General features: G+C 40.5%; 1 protein-coding gene across 1 annotated transcript in view; it reads right to left on the bottom strand.

Moving 5' to 3' along the window:
* Nucleotides 1-18541: 18541 nt before the first annotated feature.
* The window catches only part of LOC149549147 (uncharacterized), a 111050-nt gene continuing 108695 nt past the window's right edge, over nucleotides 18542-20896 (bottom strand). Inside the window, exon 6 of the mRNA XM_089792573.1 lies at nucleotides 18542-18737. Within this exon, the coding sequence (XP_089648699.1) occupies nucleotides 18672-18737 (66 nt within the window). The 3' untranslated portion in view covers nucleotides 18542-18671. The remainder of the gene's footprint in view (nucleotides 18738-20896) is intronic.

Below are 20896 nucleotides of genomic sequence, written 5' to 3'. Positions count from 1 at the left end.
TAATCCACCCCCTAATGTTGTCACATTCCTTAAACAAGTTTAAGACTTTCCTAATCCAAACCAAAGTCTCCCCTCAAAAAACCCAACCACTAAGTCATGAGTGCTCTTACAAAACATAAAAGACTCTTACAAACCCACTCATGACTCTTACATCCATCTTACACACTCTTCCCTCTTCCACACTCATTCCTCTTACATCCCTCTTACATACTCAACCCCACTCATCATGACTTTAACCAACCCTTTACCCTACCCTCTCACACTCATCCTCCTTGTGACAAGTGTCACCTTCCCATTGGTGCTAAACAAGCACAATCCATGTGCTCCCCTTTGAGTGCATCTTAGCCCTCCTTAAGCCTTCATCCATCCTTGCATCTAAGCCCTCCATCTCTCTACCCCTTAGCCTATAAATTGAATCCCCTCCCAAGCCATTTCATCAACAATCTTTGAGCTAAAGTTACCATGCTATTTTGAGAACCAAAGCCATCAATATTACCCTTATAATGCCAAATTGAGAGCTCACAAAGCTACCAATTTGCCATTACCCATCTCCATTGAAGCAGCTTTTGAGCATCTTGAGCATACATCCACAGCAAAAGGACACATCTACAGAATCAAGAAAGCATGGAGTGTTTTCTCTTGTGAGGTTTGCACTTCTTGTTCTCTTTCTTTGTCTAAGCATATATGTGAATTTAGTTTTTGGTTTGTGAATGTTTACTTTATTTTTTAATGTTCTTTGCATACTGATTCTAGTTCTACATTTTGGCACGCCTGGTGGGACCCCACTATGGGTCATTTAATCATCTATTGTCATCTATATGTCATTTTTCTAACCATCTAATGTTTGTTGTTGTTTGAGTGTGCTGTGAGGGTGTTTTGCTTATTTTTGCAGGTTAAAGAACGCACTTAGGAAGAAGAAATACCATCTTAAAAAAAAAAAATCGCATTTTTTTAGCATTTTTGACGCAGTTTTGGCGTCTGCAACCTGTTCTGTCTGCGAAAATCGACGTCTGCGAAAATTCGCGTCTGCGCAAATCGACATCTGCGAAAAATCCGCGTCTGCGAAAATCGACGTCTGCGAAAATCGACATCTACGAAAATCGACATCTGCGAAAATTCGCGTCTACGAAAATCCGCGTCTGTGAAAATCCGCATCTGCGCAAATCGGCGTCTCACCTGTGTTCTGTGCTGCAAATCTGTTTTGTCCTCTTCGTATTTTGGCGTCTCTGTATTTCAGCGTCTTCATATTTTGACAGACTGTCTTCTCTGCTTGCTTATGTTCCATTTTTGCTTTATTATTTCTGCACTTTGTAGCTAAAAAAAAAAAAAAAAAAAAAAAGAGTATAAATCAAAATTTGACTTTTAGTGATTCCGTAGGATTTAGACCATTTTAAGCATTTTTACGCGTAGAAAAAACAGCAAAAAAAATTAAAAAAAATTTTCCCATAGTTAAGCTCTCATTTTTTTTGAAGATTTTGGCTAACTAACTAAATTGCTTTTTTTTGTCTCATTGCAGGTTGGAGCACATATGGAACCACTAACCATGTTTCTTGCAGGTTTTCATGTTGCTAAAAAATGAACTTGAATGCTTAACCATTTGTCTTTGAATGCATGTTGCTAAAAAATGAACTTGAATGGTTAAACACATTGTCCATTGAATGAATGTTGCTCAAAACACACTCTTGAATGCCATGGATTAAAATCAACTTTCCTTGGAATGCATGCTTAAAACAACAAATCCAATCTTGAATGCCAAGGATCAATTAACCATTGCAATATCAAACACTTCATTTGGAGCTTCTAAAATTGAACAAAACAAATCTCTTTTCCACATGCAATCTAGGTAAAGTTTGATTTTTGGACATTTAAGAAACTTTGTTAAGTTAAAATACAAATTTACAAAAATCAATTTGAGTAGTTCCTTGGACTCACCTCTTTTCTAATCACCCATCAAATATTAACCATTGGTTGCAATCTCAGCGCCATTTATGGGGATGAGTCTACTTGAAAAAGGTGTTAAATGTTCCACAATCTAACTCACTCACTTGGTCTTTGAACGTTTGCTTTAACTTTATCAAAATTCTTAAATGGCCAAAACTCTAGATTAAATCGATCACACTTCAAGTTTGGGCACTAAAATTGAACAACAACTGACGTGGAGAGCCTCCGGGCGCGCGCTTGAAATCGAATCTCACACACTTTTGTTTTGGGCTTAAAACAAACTCACACTCAATCTTGAATGCCTTAAAGAAAATTAATCGATACTTGACGTGGAGGGCCTCCGGGCGCGCGAGTTTTCTTTTGTTGACCCTAACTCTTCTTATTGTTTGCATTCTTCGATCGATTTACTTTTGTTGGCGCTTCAAGTTGGAATTGAACATTGTCTCTTAAACATGAGTGCTTGCAAAGTCCAGATTAGCACACATAAGAGTCAGTTGGTAAAAGAACAAGCGTGTTTTTTAGCCCAAGGTCATCCAAGTCTTCTCTCCCCTTGTCGTCTTTCGAGGCCATCTTGGGTGCATAAGATTAGGATCCAAAACCTTGTTCCTTTTTAGGAGGCCTGCTTGGGGATTTCATCACCCCTTGGACGACCTCAACTCCAGCGTTCCGACGGAGTATAAGAATCGGAACGTGAATCGAAAGACACCTCTCTTGGGATCAAGATTTTGTCATTCGGGCTAAGCCTCAAGGAACTTTATACCCTTGAGAAGTGAAAGAGGAGAAGTGGGTTACCGCTCCTCTCGTCTGTGTGACATCCTTTTGGTCTCATCTACGGATTTGGGCCTCACGTACCTGGCGTATATCGAGGACTCCCTAGCTAAACCAATTGTCAGCCTTGCAGAAAACCATCTAGGATGTTAATGTGTTTGGAGTGACTGATCGAAACATTTGTAGAACATACACACTCCTTGACGCAAGTATCACATTCTGAGAACCACAAACTTCTATCTGGGTGTTCCTATCTATTGCTTGTTTTTATTTTACTTGTTGAATGAATGTTTGCCAAACTTGGTCAATCCTAGCTTAGGGCACACTTAGCGTAGTCACTGCCTATTTTGGAAGTTGAACAAGTTGAAGCAAAACAACTGAGATTTTTCCCAAAGCCAAGCAAATTCAGGAATTTATGTCGGAACAACCCAAACCCAAACAGAAGTTTCACAAGGTCAAACTCAAGCCATCTCTAGCATACCAAGAACTTTCAGCCAAGAGAAAAGAAATAACACCAAGCCCACGAATTGCCAAACTCCACAAAGCAGAGGACAAAGCTACCGATGAAGCACTTCAAGAGGCCTGGTTAAAGCGCACCATCAAATTTAGCCAACATCCAAGAGTTAATCCTGCTTATGCCTTACCAACTAGGGATGATTTCTATGATTAGACACCCTTGTTTCTCCACATCTTCTTGGATAAGCTTCACTTTAGAGTCATCTTTGTAGAAAAGCCAACCATCTTAGGTTATCCCCTTAAGCATTATTAGCTCATCCATCTCATTTAGAATCATACCATCTAGCCAGTAATCGAAAATCTGCACATCTAAGCTTTCAAAATTGTTGTCACCTTGCTAAAAGTTTGCCATTCCTAAAATCTTCCAAATCCACCAATCTCACCAAGGTTATCCCTTTGATAGAGCTTTCTCTAGGGTAATCTAGCTTTGTCACTTGTTATCCCTCATCACCTTGAGCTAAAGGTTGGGATTCGCAAGTGGTCAATCTCGTGTTCTTCCTAAAGGATCATCAGTCTATCCTTAAGTTGACACAATCACCACCAAGCTTGCACATAGGAAAGCAGACCTTTTGTGCTTTGACAACATATCTTTGAAGTTAGAATTCCCAACCCAATCCTCCTTAGGTTTTGTCATATAGCTTTGCCTCAACCTAGGAAATCATTTGCATAGAAAAGCCTTCCCCCTTTTGCATCCATCAGCATTATTGCATTTCATCTCTAGGAGCATTTTTCATGCCACCCATCACTCGCTTAGCCAAGAAGAAAGAAACAATGGAGCCCTATCATTTGGATCGAACAGCCTCACCCCCCTTGAGCACTCAGCCATCCTTCAGCCCAGAGCAAGCTATGCCATCACCTGCTGACATTGAAGCTTTCATGAACCAACCAGGAAATGCAGTATTGGTAAATGCCATTATAGACAAAAACAAAGAGACAATCATGGCTAATTTTCGAAGGGACAATGTAGGAACCTTTGACTTTGGAAGACCCCCTCCATTATTAGATCCATCTCACCCATTGTTTGGGCAGCTGCCACCACCCATAGGCTCTTATGATCCAAATTATCCTCAATATATTCCAAAAGAAGAGCCTCCAACCAATCCATATGACCCAACAGACCCAAACATACCATCATCCACCCAAGTTGAAATCTCCATGCCGCAAGCCAACTCAGCCACCACCACTCCATCCTTGGTTCATACCTCTCCACTCCAAACCCCCTTTACCCAAAACAGCTCACCATTCACCCCCTTCACTATTGCTGCTGCTGCTCCCCAACCCAGCCTTCCAAATCCACCCATCTCCCAAATCAGTGCTAGCATCTTTGGCCAACCTCAACAATATACAACAGGGATGTCACCCATGGGGCCAAGTAATCAACCTTTCATCACCCCCAGCTTGTTCACTGCAGCCCAAAACACAATCCCATCATTTCCATTAGGTCTTGGGAGCTCATTACCATTAGCCACAAATCTACAAGCTACTACCCTCACTCCACAAAGCTATCAAATCCCACAAGCTACTACCAATTTTCTACCAAGCTCCCAAATGACCCCAGCTCCCGCCACCACTCTACCAAGCTTCCAAATCCAGCCAACAAGCTATCAAACCTCATCAGTTCCATTCCCAAGCTTTCAATTCCCACCACCTCCACCACCAACTAATCCATTACCTCCAATTACCAACTACTTTTCAATGCCACTTCTAGGAGGTAATCCACCACCCCAGCCAACCACCAATTATTTGCAGATACCATCCCAAATGGGGGCACAACCCACATATATTGGTCAAACCCCACAAGCCCTCTGATCCTTTCCCCAAGCCTCACAACCATCTTATACCTTACCTCCACAAAGCAATCCATTTATCCCACAGCCAGCTTATGTTCCTCAACCCCAACCTCAAATCCCATATCAATAGCAAGCCTCGCAGCACATGCAGCAATATGCGCCACCTCCCCCTCAACAACCCGTCATCCACCATGCAGCTACCCAAACAATCTACAATCCCTATCAGCAAATCCCTCACATCCATCCATATTCAGTGGCCCCATCCAGCACATACCTACCTCAAGGCACTCCTACATTGGGGGCACCCCAACCATCACCTATCAATTCAGAGTGGGAGCAAATGAAGACAACTCTGAAAGCCATCCAAGAAGGGAATGATCCAAAGACATTCAAGTTTGAGAATGTGTGTCCTTATCCATTTGACAGAGCCATTACCACAACACCATTTCCCAAACACTTTGAGGTACCTAAATTTGACAAATTCAGAGGAAAAGGAGACCCTGTCACACATATCAAAGAATTTTACATGCATTGCCAGGACGTGGCATACAATGATGTCTTCCTCTTGCGCCTTTTTCCCAAAAGCTTGGCTGGACCAGCTCTTGAATGGTTTTATAGAATCCCCTATGGCACAATTAAAAACTTTGTTGAATTATCTCAGGCATTTGTAGCCCAATATGCCCATCTTGTTGAAACAGAGCTATCAATAGTTGATCTTGTCCACACCAAGCAAAAAGGTGGAGAAAGCCTTGCCGAATACCTGCAAAGATGGCAAACCCTTACCACTCGCATATCTTGCACCTTGCCAGAACGCCATGTGGTGAAAATGTTTATTGATAATACACATCCCAGCTTGGCTCACCACATGACCATGAACTGTTTGCAGACCTATAAGGATATCAAAGAGAAAGGAATGATCCTTGAGCAAGGACTCATCAAAGATGGTGTGGTAAAGATTTACAAAGAGGCCAACCAAAATCAATCACATTCTAATGACAAGTCTAGGTATTGGAACAAAAACAAGCATGTTGCAATAGATGGGGTTACTGATACCAGACATGTGAATATTGTTGGTTCTTTTCAAAACCAGTCTAACCCACCATATCAAACAAACAACCAACAAGCTATCAATTACCAGCAACGAAATAACCAAAGCTATCAAAACCACAATACAAGACCCAACTTTCAAGGGTCTAACAATCAAGCTAATGCCATCAATGTAGCTGCAGGGCAAAAGCCTAGATTCCAACCTGCACCTAGAAACTATACACCCCTTGGTGAGCCATTGGATGTTATTTTTGAGAAATTTCCACCTACCCAGCAAATTGATCCAAGCCAATCCAAAGCTGCATGGTACAAGGACAATGAGTATTGCAAGTTCCATAGGGTAAACGGTCACACCACTCTCAGATGCATGAAACTGAAAGACTATGTGCAGGACCTCATTGATCGGAAGGAAATCACTGTTGGTGCCCAAACCTCTCCCAATACAGGCTTACAGATTTATCAAAATGCTTTTCCTCCACACAACAACCAAAATACTGGAAAAACACCTATCCAAAACAACACCAACAACCGCCAGCCAAACCAACAGCATGGGAAGAACAATGACCACACTTCATCCTATATAGACTATGGTAGCCTTATAGGTTGTATATCTGAGAAAGAGCCTTCTGTCAATGTTATCAATATTTGAGGACCAGACAATGAGTGTGCGGTCACCACTCGAAGAGCGCGATTTAACATCGCAGGCCCACCAATTTCATCAGCACCATCAGCTCCATCAAAAAGCCGATACAATATCTTGGAACACCTTGGGAAAATGCCAGCCCAAATATCCATTTTAGACCTTCTTCGCACTAGTCCTGTGTACAAAGACATCCTTGACAGTGCTCTCATAGAATCCCGTGTCCCTTCTGATATCAATGCTACTGATTTTTGTAATCTTGTTGGACACCTTTCATCCTCATGTGCCCTATCTTTCAAACCCACCGACATACCCATGGTTGAGCCAGATCACACCCTTCCGCTTCGCATAGCCATCATGGTATCCAATTTTGCCGTGAAAAGAGTAATGATAGATAATGGATCAGCCTTGAACATTTGCACCCTAAAATTGATAAAACAAGCTGGGTATACTGAGGCAGATATGATCAGTGAGGTTATCACCATCAAAGCTTATGACAACTTGGAAAGGACCACAGAAGGGATTATTTTGCTACCAATCAAGGTTGGGCCGGTCATCCAAGAGACAGTTTGCCATGTTGTTGATCTAAACCTACCATTTAACATCCTCCTCGGTCGCCCATGGATTCATGCTATGAAGGCCGTTCCATCCACCTACCATCAGTGCATCAAATTTCTGCATCAGGGCACTGAGGTAACCATCCACGCCGATCCAGAACCCTTTGCTTACTGCAATGCGGTTGAAGCTTCATATACAAACCATTGCCCTGGAATAGACATCGGCACAGCCATCGCCAGCTCATCCCACACTTGTAATGACGCAGAAACCATCCTCGCCTCCACCCTATCTACTGTAAAGATCAACAACAAAGGCTGTGTTGAATATAGTCTATCAGATGCATTTGCTATCGGAGCAATCCCACTTGATCCACATACCCATGGACGGCCAACATATCACAAAGCTAAGGAGATTCCACCTCCTCGATACAAATGGTTTGGCCCAACCACCTTTGTATCCTCAAAAATGCCTCTTCATGAGGAGCTCACTCCAGATATCAACAATTGGTTACATAAGGATGCCCCTCCAAGAAATCAAGCACGCCTTGATCACTTCAGCCAGAAGTATCCCCAACAACATAAGCTCATCACTGAAAAATGGAACTATCAAGGAGGTGGACTAGGACCAGAAGAAAGGGGCATGCAATGTCCCATCGAAGCACATAATTGGGAAACGAAGTCAGGTCTTGGCTTTGGCATATCCACAACTGGGGGCACCAACAAGAATGGTCACGCTTTTTCGAACATTCACCGCGACCTTGTCAAAATTGAAGACATTCCCGAGGAAGTTGAAAAGAGAGCCTACGACGATATCCCAGACCAAATCTTCCTAGGAGACTCTGTTCTCCGAGAACTATCCATCCATCTCATTGACCTACCACTCGCTCATCCACAACTCATAGATTGAGACCAACCAAGTGTCATACATATTGATGAGTTTGCATCAGAGGAAGCGCTTCTAAGATTCATGGGAGCCGAAACTCCTCATAAGAAGAAAAAGCCATATTCTGTCTACATCTACAAGCTAGATCCCAAGGGGTATTTTGGAGAAAATCCCCAACCTAGTTTCGATACACCCAAAACTGGAACTAAGGTAAATCTGGGACTAGCTAAGGCAGTGAAGAGAACCCCTCAGCAAGAAAATCCAGAGCCACAAGCAGAACATGAGGATTTAGTATTGCCTCCTCAAGATAATCGACCAGAGGTGTCTTCTATTCTAATAGAGGATACTAGAGAAGTTAACATTGGTTCTTCAGAGATCCCTAGAATTGTTCACATTGTTGCATCCCTATCACAAGACCAAGCTGACCTCCTCTTTGAGGTTTTACGAGAGAACATTGGCCGATTTGCATGGTCATATCAGGACATGCCAGGACTTGATCCAAAGCTTGTAGTTCATCATCTTGCAGTCGATCCAAAGATCAAGCCCGTCAGACAAAAGCTTAGAAAAATGCACCCCAAGGTGGCATTACTAGTCAAAGCTGAACTAGAAAGAATGTTAGCTGCTAAGGTTATCCGACCTATTGACTACTCAGAATGGATCTCCAACATGGTCCCTATCACTAAGCCTTCCGGTGACATCAGAATCTGCACTAATTTTAGAGATCTTAACAAAGCTTGTCCAAAGGATGATTTTCCCTTGCCCAACATAGATATGATTGTAGATCTTACAGCTGGACATGAAATTCTGTCCCTTATGGATGGATTTTCCGGGTATAATCAGATCAAGATTGCAGAAGAGGACCAGCATAAGACAACATTCACTACCCCTTGGGGAACCTTTTGCTACACCATGATGCCTTTTGGCCTAAAGAATGCTGGGGCTACCTATCAAAGAGCTATGACAACCATTTTCCATGATCTTATCCATAGCATTTTGGAGGATTATGTGGACGATATCCTAGTCAAATCTCACACCTTCATGGATCATCTTGCTGACCTGGAGAAAGTCTTTGATAGGTTGGCCCAATATCATCTCATGCTAAATCCTAAGAAGTGTGTCTTTGGGGTCACATCTGGCAAGCTTCTAGGCTTCATAGTTTCTAAACGAGGTATAGAGATCGACCCCAAAAAGGTCAAGGCTATCTTAGACATGCCTCCTCCCCAAACACTATGACAGCTTCGCTCTCTTCAGGGAAAACTTCAATCTGTCCGGCGCTTCATCTCCCAACTTGCAGATAAGTGTACACCATTTTCACACTTGCTAAAGAAGAATGAGAACTTCAAGTGGGATCTTTTATGTCAGCGCAACTTCAATCAACTCAAGCAGTATCTCACCAATCCCCCTATCTTGGTTCCACCAGTTCCTGGTCGTCCCTTGATCTTGTATATATCAGCAACACCTACTGCTCTAGGGGCACTTCTAGCACAACATGATGATTATAGCAGAGAGAGAGCCATCTACTATATCAGTAGGACCCTAGTTGGTTATGAACTCAATTACACTCCTATGGAAAAAGCTTGTTTGGCAGTTGTTTTCTCAACTCAAAAGCTTCGCCAGTACATGCTAAGTCATACCATCCAACTAGTCTCCAAGATTGACCCTCTCAAGTATATGCTCTCTAGAACAACACTTACAGGCCGTTTGGCCAAATGGGTTATGCTACTAAGTGAGTTTGACATCCAGTATGTGGACAGAAAGGCAATCAAAGGGCAAGCTATAGCAGATCACCTAGCTGATGCACCTCTAGTAGATGCATATCCTTTGCTCACAGAATTTCCAGATGAGCATATCTGCCTAATTGAAGAACAACCCCCATGGAAGCTTTATTTTGATGGCTGATACACCTCTCATGGATCAGGGGCAGGAATATTATTAGTTACACCTCAAGGAGATTACATTCCAAAAGCCTTCAAGCTACAATTCCCTAGCACCAACAATATAGCAGAATATGAAGCTCTTGTAGCAGGATTAAGGATAGCTGCAGAATGGAATATCACTGAGTTACAAGTCTTTGGTGATTCCCAACTCATCATCAAACAAGTCTTAAATGAATATCAAACCAAAGATGAAAAGCTATTACCCTACAAAGAGCTAGTTGATCAGCTGACCCAGCATTTTACAAAGCTTCAGTTTACACAAGTGCCTCGAATGTAGAATAAGGCAGCAGATGCTATGGCCACTATCGGCTCGCTCTTGGAAATTCTCCAAGAAGCTACGCAGTATGAGTTTTTAGTTGAGCAGCTCCTCACACCCGCTTATGCGAATGAGGATTCAAACCGTGTTTGTATCTTGGTTGGTCCCCAATCCCCTTGGTACCTTGAAATTCACGCTTACCTTAACGATGGTATCATATCCCCTCACCTCACACGCACCCAACGCCAGAACCTTATTCTAAAATCATCTCGCTATGTTATCATAGCCAATACCCTATATCGTCAGGGTTATCACCATACTCTCTCTCGATGTTTAGATGAAAATGAGGCCGCGATGGCATTAAAAGAAGTACATTCTGGACTTTGCGGTGCCCACACAAGTGGTATTGTCCTAGCACGAAAAATCCTTAGAGCAGGCTACTATTGGCCTACCATTGAAGAAGACTCTTGTGACTTTGTCAGAAAGTGTCTCCCATGTCAGCAGCATGCAAATCTTGTGCACACTCCAGCACAGGATCTACAGCCTATTGCACCACCTTGGCCTTTTTCTTGTTGGGGCCTTGATCTAGTTGGAACTATCACACCTCTCTCATCTGATGGACATAAATGGATAATAACAGCTACAGACTATTTCACTAAGTGGGTGGAAGCAGTCCCCCTAGTCTCAGCTACAGGAGTTCAAGTCTCCAAGTTCATCTTGTACCACATTGTTTGCCGCTTCGGCATCCCATCCACCATCTTCACTGACCACGGAGGTAACTTTGAAAATCTCAACATGGAAGAATTATGCACTTCCCTCCGCATCCATCACCGCTTTTCTAGCCCATATTTCCCACAAGGTAACGGCCAGGCAGAGGCAACTAATAAAACCCTCCTCAAAATCCTAAAGAAAGTTGTCAATGATTCCGGCCGTGATTGGCACCTTCAAATAAATCTGGCTCTATGGGCCTATCGAACTTCCTTCCGTACATCCACAGGCACAACTCCATACTCCCTAGTCTATGGTGCCGAAGCGGTATTACCTATAGAAGTTGAACTTCCCTCACTACGCATATCTTTGCAAGGGCAAATCTCAGATGAAGAATGCAGAGTAGCTCGACTCACCCAGCTAGATCTCTTAGACGAGAAGAGACAACAAGCCTATGACCATCTCACAGTCTATCAAACTCGTCTCAAAAGGAATTTCAATAAGAAGGTGCTCCCACCAAACTTTCAGCCAGGTGACATGGTCCTCAAAGAAAATATGAAAGTCCAAGCAGATCGAGAAAAGAAAGGCAAGTTTGAACCAACATGGCTTGGTCGCTATGTGGTTACTACCTCCTTTGGCTCCGGAGCCTATCAATTATCTACACCAGAAGGAGAACTCTTGAATGATCCCACTAACATCATTCATCTCAAGAAGTTCTATGCTTGAAGATCCTTGGTATACCCAGCTTTTGAAAAAATACAAAAAAAAAAAAAATAGTAAAGAGAAATAAGCATCCAATGGTGAAAACTTGGAAATTCAAGCGCCTTGGATAGGTACCTTGGTGAAAACTTGGTAATTCAGGCGCCTTGTGTGCTAAAGACTAATCCATTATCTATCACTATCCTATCCCTCATCCATCCACCCACCATCCCATAAAACACCTGCTTGTTCCCTTGGTGTTCCAATCAAATATCCAAAATCTGATGGAGCTTGTCAATACCTCCTGTACAGCTTGTAAATCTTGTACCAAAGCTTGTATTATACCTTGTAAATCTTGTACCATACCTTGTATATATTCAAATCTTGTCCAAAGCTTGTACCATATTCCAGCTTGTAAATAATCTTGTATCCTAGCTTGTATCCTATCACATGCACACACAAAATCCCATTTTCCTTAAGCTTTTCACAAACCATCTACCTATCCACCTATCAACTATTATAGACATCCCATCCTTCACAAACATTTCCATCTCACAAAAAAACCAAAACATGAACAAACTTGTACATTTGTAACATATCTTGGTCTGTCAGCTTGTACATCCTCTTTAGCTTAGTATCATTGTATCTATCCGGCTTTCGTGTTAGTTCATCCTTGGTCAACATCTTGCACACATCGCACACCTTGGTTAGATATTCCAATGCATCCTTTAGCTAGATCTCCTATCACCAAAGTGTTATCCTTCTTAGTTCAGCTTGCCAGACGCATCACTCATCTAGATCCATCAGCTTAGGTGCTCTCTGATAGATCCTTGCAGGATATAGCTTTCCTCGTGTCTGATCTTGGTCTGTTAGTACCTCGTCCTACCCATCTCATTGGCAAACAATTCTTTTTTGGATTTTCGCTTTCTTTTGATTTGGGATGTTCCCTTTTGGGTCTTGAAATATCTTTTCCAAGCAATCTCCTTGTTCCCTCCTCAAGGTTGCCACGATCTTCCATATCATGGTATGCTGTGAATGGGGCAATTAGAGCGTAAGGTCTTGATCAGGTCTTTTTCTTGTTTTCTTTTTCTGCTTGTGGGTTACCTAGTGTCGTTTCCACGCTGCTTCCTCTGGGATTCATGTGTGATACTGGGGCAATCCTTGCGTGTTTTTTTTGAGTCAGTTCGTCAGTCCTCTGGACGTTTGGTGAAAAGGCCTTGATGTTCTTGGTAACCTTGGCAATTAACCAATAGTCCTATAGAAAATCTAGTGCTCAACTACATGGTGGTACTTCTCTTTGAAGTATCCCCCTGCTCAAAAAGCTTCAATGGATTCCCTTCATCTCCATTATACCCCATCCACATCCTACATCTGTCGCTCCTACCCCAGCATCTGGATCAGGGGCAGGAATATTATTAGTTACACCTCAAGGAGATTACATTCCAAAAGCCTTCAAGCTACAATTCCCTAGCACCAACAATATAGCAGAATATGAAGCTCTTGTAGCAGGATTAAAGATAGCTGCAGAATGGAATATCACTGAGTTACAAGTCTTTGGTGATTCCCAACTCATCATCAAACAAGTCTTAAATGAATATCAAACCAAAGATGAAAAGCTATTACCCTACAAAGAGCTAGTTGATCAGCTGACCCAGCATTTTACAAAGCTTCAGTTTACACAAGTGCCTCGAATGCAGAACAAGGCAGCAGATGCCATGGCCACTATCGGCTCGCTCTTGGAAATTCCCCAAGAAGCTACGCAGTATGAGTTTTTAGTTGAGCAGCTCCTCACACCTGCCTATGCGAATGAGGATTCAAACTGTGTTTGTATCTTGGTTGGTCCCCAATCCCCTTGGTACCATGAAATTCACGCTTACCTTAACGATGGTATCATATCCCCTCACCTCACACGTACCCAACGCCAGAACCTCATCCGAAAATCATCCCGCTATGTTATCATAGCCAATACCCTATATCGTCGGGGTTATCACGATACTCTCTCTCGATGTTTAGATGAAAATGAGGCCGCGATGGCATTAAAAGAAGTACATTCCGGACTTTGCGGTGCCCACACGAGTGGTATTGTCCTAGCACGAAAAATCCTTAGAGCAGGATACTATTGGCCTACCATTGAAGAAGACTCTTGTGACTTTGTCAGAAAGTGTCTCCCATGTCAGCAGCATGCAAATCTTGTGCACGCTCCAGCACAGGAACTACAGCCTATTGCACCACCTTGGCCTTTTGCTTGTTGGGGCCTTGATCTAGTTGGAACTATCACACCTCTCTCATCTGATGGACATAAATGGATAATAACAGCTACAGACTATTTCACTAAGTGGGTGGAAGCAGTCCCCCTAGTCTCAGCTACAAGAGTTCAAGTCTCCAAGTTCATCTTGTACCACATTGTTTGCCGCTTCGGCATCCCATCCACCATCTTCACTGACCACAGAGGTAATTTTGAAAATCTCAACATGGAAGAATTATGCACTTCCCTCCGCATCCATCACCGCTTTTCTAGCCCATATTTCCCACAAGGTAACGACCAGGCAGAGGCAACTAATAAAACCCTCCTCAAAATCCTAAAGAAAGTTGTCAATGATTCCGGCCGTGATTGGCACCTTCAAATAAATCCGGCTCTATGGGCCTATCGAACTTCCTTCCGTACATCCACAGGCACAACTCCATACTCCCTAGTCTATGGTGCCGAAGCGGTATTACCTATAGAAGTTGAACTTCCCTCACTACGCACATCTTTGTGAGGGCAAATCTCAGATGAAGAATACAGAGTAGCTCGACTCACCCAGCTAGATCTCTTAGACGAGAAGAGACAACAAGCCTATGACCATCTCACAGTCTATCAAACTCATCTCAAAAGGAATTTCAACAAGAAGGTGCTCCCACGACACTTTCAGCCAGGTGACATGGTCCTCAAAGAAAATATGAAAGTCCAAGCAGATCGAGAAAAGAAAGGCAAGTTTGAACCTACATGGCTTGGTCCCTATGTGGTTACTGCCTCCTTTGGCTCCGGAGCCTATCAATTATCTACACCAGAAGGAGAACTCTTGAATGATCCCACTAACATCATTCATCTCAAGAAGTTCTATGCTTGAAGATCCTTGGTATACCCAGCTTTTGAAAAATACAAGAAAAAAATAGTAAAGAGAAATAAGCGTCCAATGGTGAAAACTTGGCAATTCAAGCGCCTTGGATAGGTACCTTGGTGAAAACCTGGTAATTCAGGCGCCTTGTGTGCTAAAGACTAATCCATTATCTATCACTATCCTATCCCTCATCCATCCACCCACCATCCCATAAAACACCTGCTTGTTCCCTTGGTGTTCCAATCAAATATCCAAAATTTGATGGAGCTTGTCAATACCTCCTATACAGCTTGTAAATCTTGTACCAAAGCTTGTATTATACCTTGTAAATCTTGTACCATACCTTGTATATATTCGAATCTTGTCCAAAGCTTGTACCATATTCCAACTTGTAAATAATCTTGTATCCTAGCCTGTATCCTATCACATGCACACACAGAATCCCATTTTCCTTAAGCTTTTCACAAACCATCTACCTATCCACCTATCAACTATTATAGACATCCCATCCTTCACAAAAATTTCCATCTCAAAAAGAAACCAAAACATGAACAAACTTGTACATTTGTAACATATCTTGGTCTGTCAGCTTATACATCCTCTTTAGCTTAGTATCATTGTATCTATCCGGCTTTCATGTTAGTTCATCCTTGGTCAACATCTTGCACACATCGCACACCTTGGTTAGATATTCCAATGCATCCTTTAGCTAGATCTCCTATCACCAAAGTGTTATCATTCTTAGTTCAGCTTGCCAGGCGCATCACTCATCCAGATCCATCAGCTTAGGTGCTCTCTGATAGATTTTTGCAGGATATAGCTTTCCTCATGTTTGATCTTGGTCCATTAGTACCTCGTCCTACCCATCTCGTTGGCAAATAGTTCTCTTTTGGATTTTCACTTTCTTTTGATTTGGGATCTTCCCTTTTGGGTCTTGAAATATCTTTTCCAAGCAATCTTCTTGTTCCCTCCTCAAGGTTGCCATGATCTTCCATATCATGGTATGCTGCGAATGGGGCAATTAGAGCGTAAGGTCTTGATCAGGTCTTTTGCTTGTTTTCTTTTTCTGCTTGTGGGTTACCTAGTGTCGTTTTCACGCTGCTTCCTCTAGGATTCATGTGTGATACTGGGGCAATCCTTGTGTGTTTGTTTTGAGTCAGTTCGTCAGTCCTCTGGACGGTTGGTGAAAAGGCCTTGATGTTCTTGGTAACCTTGGCAATTAACCAACAGTCCTATAGCAAATCTAGTGCTCAACTACATGGTGGTACTTCTCTTTGAAGTATCCCCCCGCTCAAAAAGCTTCAATGGATTCCTTTTATAGCGCTCCGCTCCTCCATCTTCCCCCCCCCCCCCCCCCCAATCTTGGAAAGTCTTAAGCTTGCTTTACTATTGTGCCTTTGATTTCCCTTTATCATTCTCTCGTAGTGAGAGTTTGAGCTAATTCAGCCCCTTCTCTTCGCCAAACAGCGTCTCAGCTCATCTCAATTTCTTTTACTTTTCAAGAAGTCGTCGAGCCTCATTTCTCTCCCTGCCGCCTTCTTGAGGGGGCATCATCTAAGTCTAGTCTCTCCTCTTCTTATCCAAGACTGGGGCAACATTGTTGCTAAAACATCTTCCTCATGTTGTCTTCATTCAAACTTCTTTGAAATAGTGTTGTCTCGACACTATGTCAAAGAGGGGCAAAATGTAGACACCTAAATTTGATTACACTGCTTTGGTAATCTAATTTAGCCATCTCTAAAGGCATCATTAATTAAATTCTTATTTAATTAATCCTTTGTCATCCCCTAGTTGATTAATTTAATTAATCATCTATAGTACTAATTGATAAATCAAATAATCTATTATTTATCAATTAAATCCTTTTCTCCTATCTAATTCCAAAAATCCCCATTTATTAGATAAATCTATTTGATAAATGAAATCCTCAAATTCAAAAACCCCTAACCTATCTCTAATTCTCCATTTAGCCTAATCCACCCCATCCACCCATACTAACCAAGCTTAGCCACTAACTCACCCACCCTCATTAATGCCATCCACTTGCACATCTCTAACATCCCTAATCTAATCCTAAACCCAAGCCTAATCCACCCCCTAATGTTGTCACATTCCTTAAACAAGTTTAAGACTTTCCTAATCCAAACCAAAGTCTCCCCTCAAAAAACCCAACCACTAAGTCATGAGTGCTCTTACAAAACATAAAAGACTCTTACAAACCCACTCATGACTCTTACATCCATCTTACACACTCTTCCCTCTTCCACACTCATTCCTCTTACATCCCTCTTACATACTCAACCCCACTCATCATGACTTTAACCAACCCTTTACCCTACCCTCTCACACTCATCCTCCTTGTGACAAGTGTCACCTTCCCATTGGTGCTAAACAAGCACAATCCATGTGCTCCCCTTTGAGTGCATCTTAGCCCTCCTTAAGCCTTCATCCATCCTTGCATCTAAGCCCTCCATCTCTCTACCCCTTAGCTTATAAATTGAATCCCCCCCCCAAGCCATTTCATCAACAATCTTTGAGCTAAAGTTACCATGCTATTTTGAGAACCAAAGCCATCAATATTACCCTTATAATGCCAAATTGAGAGCTCACAAAGCTACCAATTTGCCATTACCCATCTCCATTGAAGCAGCTTTTGAGCATCTTGAGCATACATCCACAGCAAAAGGACACATCTACAGAATTAAGAAAGCATGGAGTGTTTTCTCTTGTGAGGTTTGCACTTCTTGTTCTCTTTTTTTGTCTAAGCATATATGTGAATTTAGTTTTTGGTTTGTGAATGTTTACTTTATTTGTTAATGTTCTTTGCATACTGATTCTGGTTCTACAGTTTCTATACCCTCCCCATTGAGCAATATGTCATGTTCTTTGAAAAAAGATTTGGTTTTGTGATTGTTTCTTCCATATATATTATTTCTACCCTTTGTAAATCAATATTACTAATTACTTATGGGTTTTCCCCTTCTTTTGAGAATCAACTAGTTATATCTTGATTCTCTCTAAACCTCTAATCTCTACTAATTATATCAGCTATGATTTTCTCAAAACTGTCTCTCATTGCATGTAAGCTTTCTAACCTATCATGTCACCTTATATGTATGTTAAGGGGGTCAAATAAAGACAACTATATGCAACATTTATTGGGTTAGAAAATCACTCATTCATAATTCCTCAATACTACAATGCATTAGAAGGAAATTATAAATTTTGAATTCTCATGTTTAATAGGTAGTATAACACATAGATGTATTGCTATGTAGTACATGAACACATCAAATGGTTTGTTCTAAAAATTAAAAAATTTTAATCATGGGTTACTAAGTTTGTATATGCACCCATTATATTACACAACATATAAACATGCAAGTGTGCCAACAAGGTATGATTAAAAGTCATATTATAGCCTATCCATTCCTCTATATTATACAATGTAACAACATACTAAAGAGTGACAATAAAAGATAAAAAAATCTCACTATAGCCCATTGATTCCTCAAATCTATCAACAAATATGAATTTTACATTTTTTATTGTCCACTTAAATTATAATTGAAATGAATTGTTTAACTAAAGTCCTTTCTCATTACAAGTGTAAATGAGTTACCAATGGTATGATTTTATATTTAATATGATACATTATATAAAACTTAATAGCCCAAGGACAATAAGACAAGAATATCTTTTACATAAACTTTACAATAGTTTTATATATAAATTATGACTTTAAATTTAAAAATACATACAAGAATTGAATTACAAGAATATTCAAATTAACATAAACTTTCTATGTGCAAAATAACACATTTTTTATTATCTATAAATCCATTCATTTGCTCGTTCTCCAGTTTCATCCATATCGATAAAAATACTAACAGCCTGATGACAAAAGAAAACAAACATTAAAATTAAGGCTATAGTGAATATAGGCTTCTCAATGTCAAATGCAAGACACAATGTGAAATGTAGAATAGGTAAAAGAGGAAAAAATTACAAATTCTATATTAAATTAACTTTTCATTGTTCCTTTAATTTCAAAGGTATCCCAAACCTCCTCCTATTAATCAACCATTTCAACCGAATAGATAACATATTTTGACCAAGCTCTATCATCTAATCTAAAATATACATATATGCCATATTTGCACAAATTGGTGACAATGTGGTGATAAATTAAAAAAAAGTAGTCAACCTACTAAAAGATGAACAATAACATTTAAAATATTGTAATATCATTGCAATTATAAGGTCCTAGGCCAACTCTTGAATCATAAATTTCTGCACTAGAAGATATTTAACAATTTAAATATATCTTTAGAGAGCTAGATACACATGTCCTCACTACTATAGAATTAATCAATTTTGCCATGAACAACTCAATATTTTTTACCAACATTTTCAATTCCATCTCAATATCCCAGAAGACACTCCTATTTATTTCACTCCAATTCTCCCATACTATATTGGATAGAAAGATGAGCCAAAGGTGGGAATGTAAATCATATGTTTTATTTACTATCGACAATGCCAAAAACCATTATTTAAGGCTTTGTGGAATTGAGGCTTGCAAGTTCAACTATTCCATGCAATGATTCCAAGAAACCTGTGAATAGCTACATTTTAGGAGTAGATGACCAATCATCTCTTCTTGATAGCAAATAATACATTTGCTAGGTCCCTAAAGCCCAAATGCCCTCAATTTATCACCTAGTAGGATTTTGCTTTTTAGTGCTAGCCAAGTAGACCTTATTACAAAATAAGTGGGTTGGCCAATTTTCCACTTTGATGACAACATCCTTGACTTCATAACCCAACTTGACCTTATACTCACCAAATATAAAGAAGCACCAATATGATGGTATCCTCCTTAAAAGTGAGACTAACAAGTGTTTCTTTCAAAATATTGTTAAGTTCATCTTAGTGGTAAACACGAGCATCCAAGAAATCCAAATACTTATGTTTCCACTCCACAATATCATTTAATTCTACTTTTCAATATAATTGTCTACCTTATTTACCAAAACTCTTGTGGTCTAATTTATTGCAAATTTTACTTTCTACTCTGCATCACATAAACATCAACAAATTTGCCAAAAACGTAACTTTAAACCCATTCTTGACATCCCAAGTTTAATATTTAGTGATTATATCTCGACAATTAAGGATAAAATTATAGATGGCAGGGCTTCTAAGAGGGTCATCTACAATAAAAATCTTCTCCAATTGCTCAAAATCTAGGTACTTACTCCTGGGAATTTTACCCACTTTTGATCTCTTTGTGTGTAAAGTCTTCAAACCAACATTGCCCCTATTGCCAATTCAATATAAAAATATCGAAAAATAGCCCCCTGACATCCTTTGGGTAGCAAACTTTATCTTGAGCCACCAAATGGGACTCTTGTTGCTCATTAGTAGCACTCTAGAAGAACCTTCAAATGACTTTATTTATCTAGTCATCAACAACTTTAGGTACTTTTATACAAGACATTGAATATATCAAGATCACAAATAACACTATCTTTACCATCATTAATATGATCATGGAATACAACCACTTCCCCTTCCAACCATCCAATCTCTTATTGAATCTTTCAATCAAGAGATCCCAAAAAGACTTTTATTAGGGCTAGTAAATAAAGGGATCCTACAAAATTTCCCCATGAAAGTGGCAATTCAAAGATCAAAGATCCTTGCAGTGTCTCCCTAACCTCCCAGTTAAGTATTAAGAAAATAGACCTTTGACTTCCTCAAATTTATGGTCTACCTTGAGCCAGGGCAATAGCAATCATAATAGAATATTTTTTGAAGACTGGCGACCCCTTTCCTTTCATCCGTCAGAGAGGTGACCTTATCTCAAATTGCCAAAAGGGGACTTTTGTTACTTGTTAGTACCACTGCAGAAGAACCTTCAAATAAATTATTTATCAAGTCATCAACAACTTCAGGTAGTTGCATATAAGACATTAAATATATAAAGATCGTAGATAGCATTGCCTTTACCATTATTAATATGTCCACCGAATACAACCACTTCCCCT

This window comes from Cupressus sempervirens, chromosome 7, assembly GCF_028749045.1.
Source record: "Cupressus sempervirens isolate cs-2001-9-10 chromosome 7, ASM2874904v1, whole genome shotgun sequence".
NCBI lineage: Eukaryota > Viridiplantae > Streptophyta > Pinopsida > Cupressales > Cupressaceae > Cupressus > Cupressus sempervirens.
This window is presented reverse-complemented; position numbering and strand designations above follow the sequence as displayed.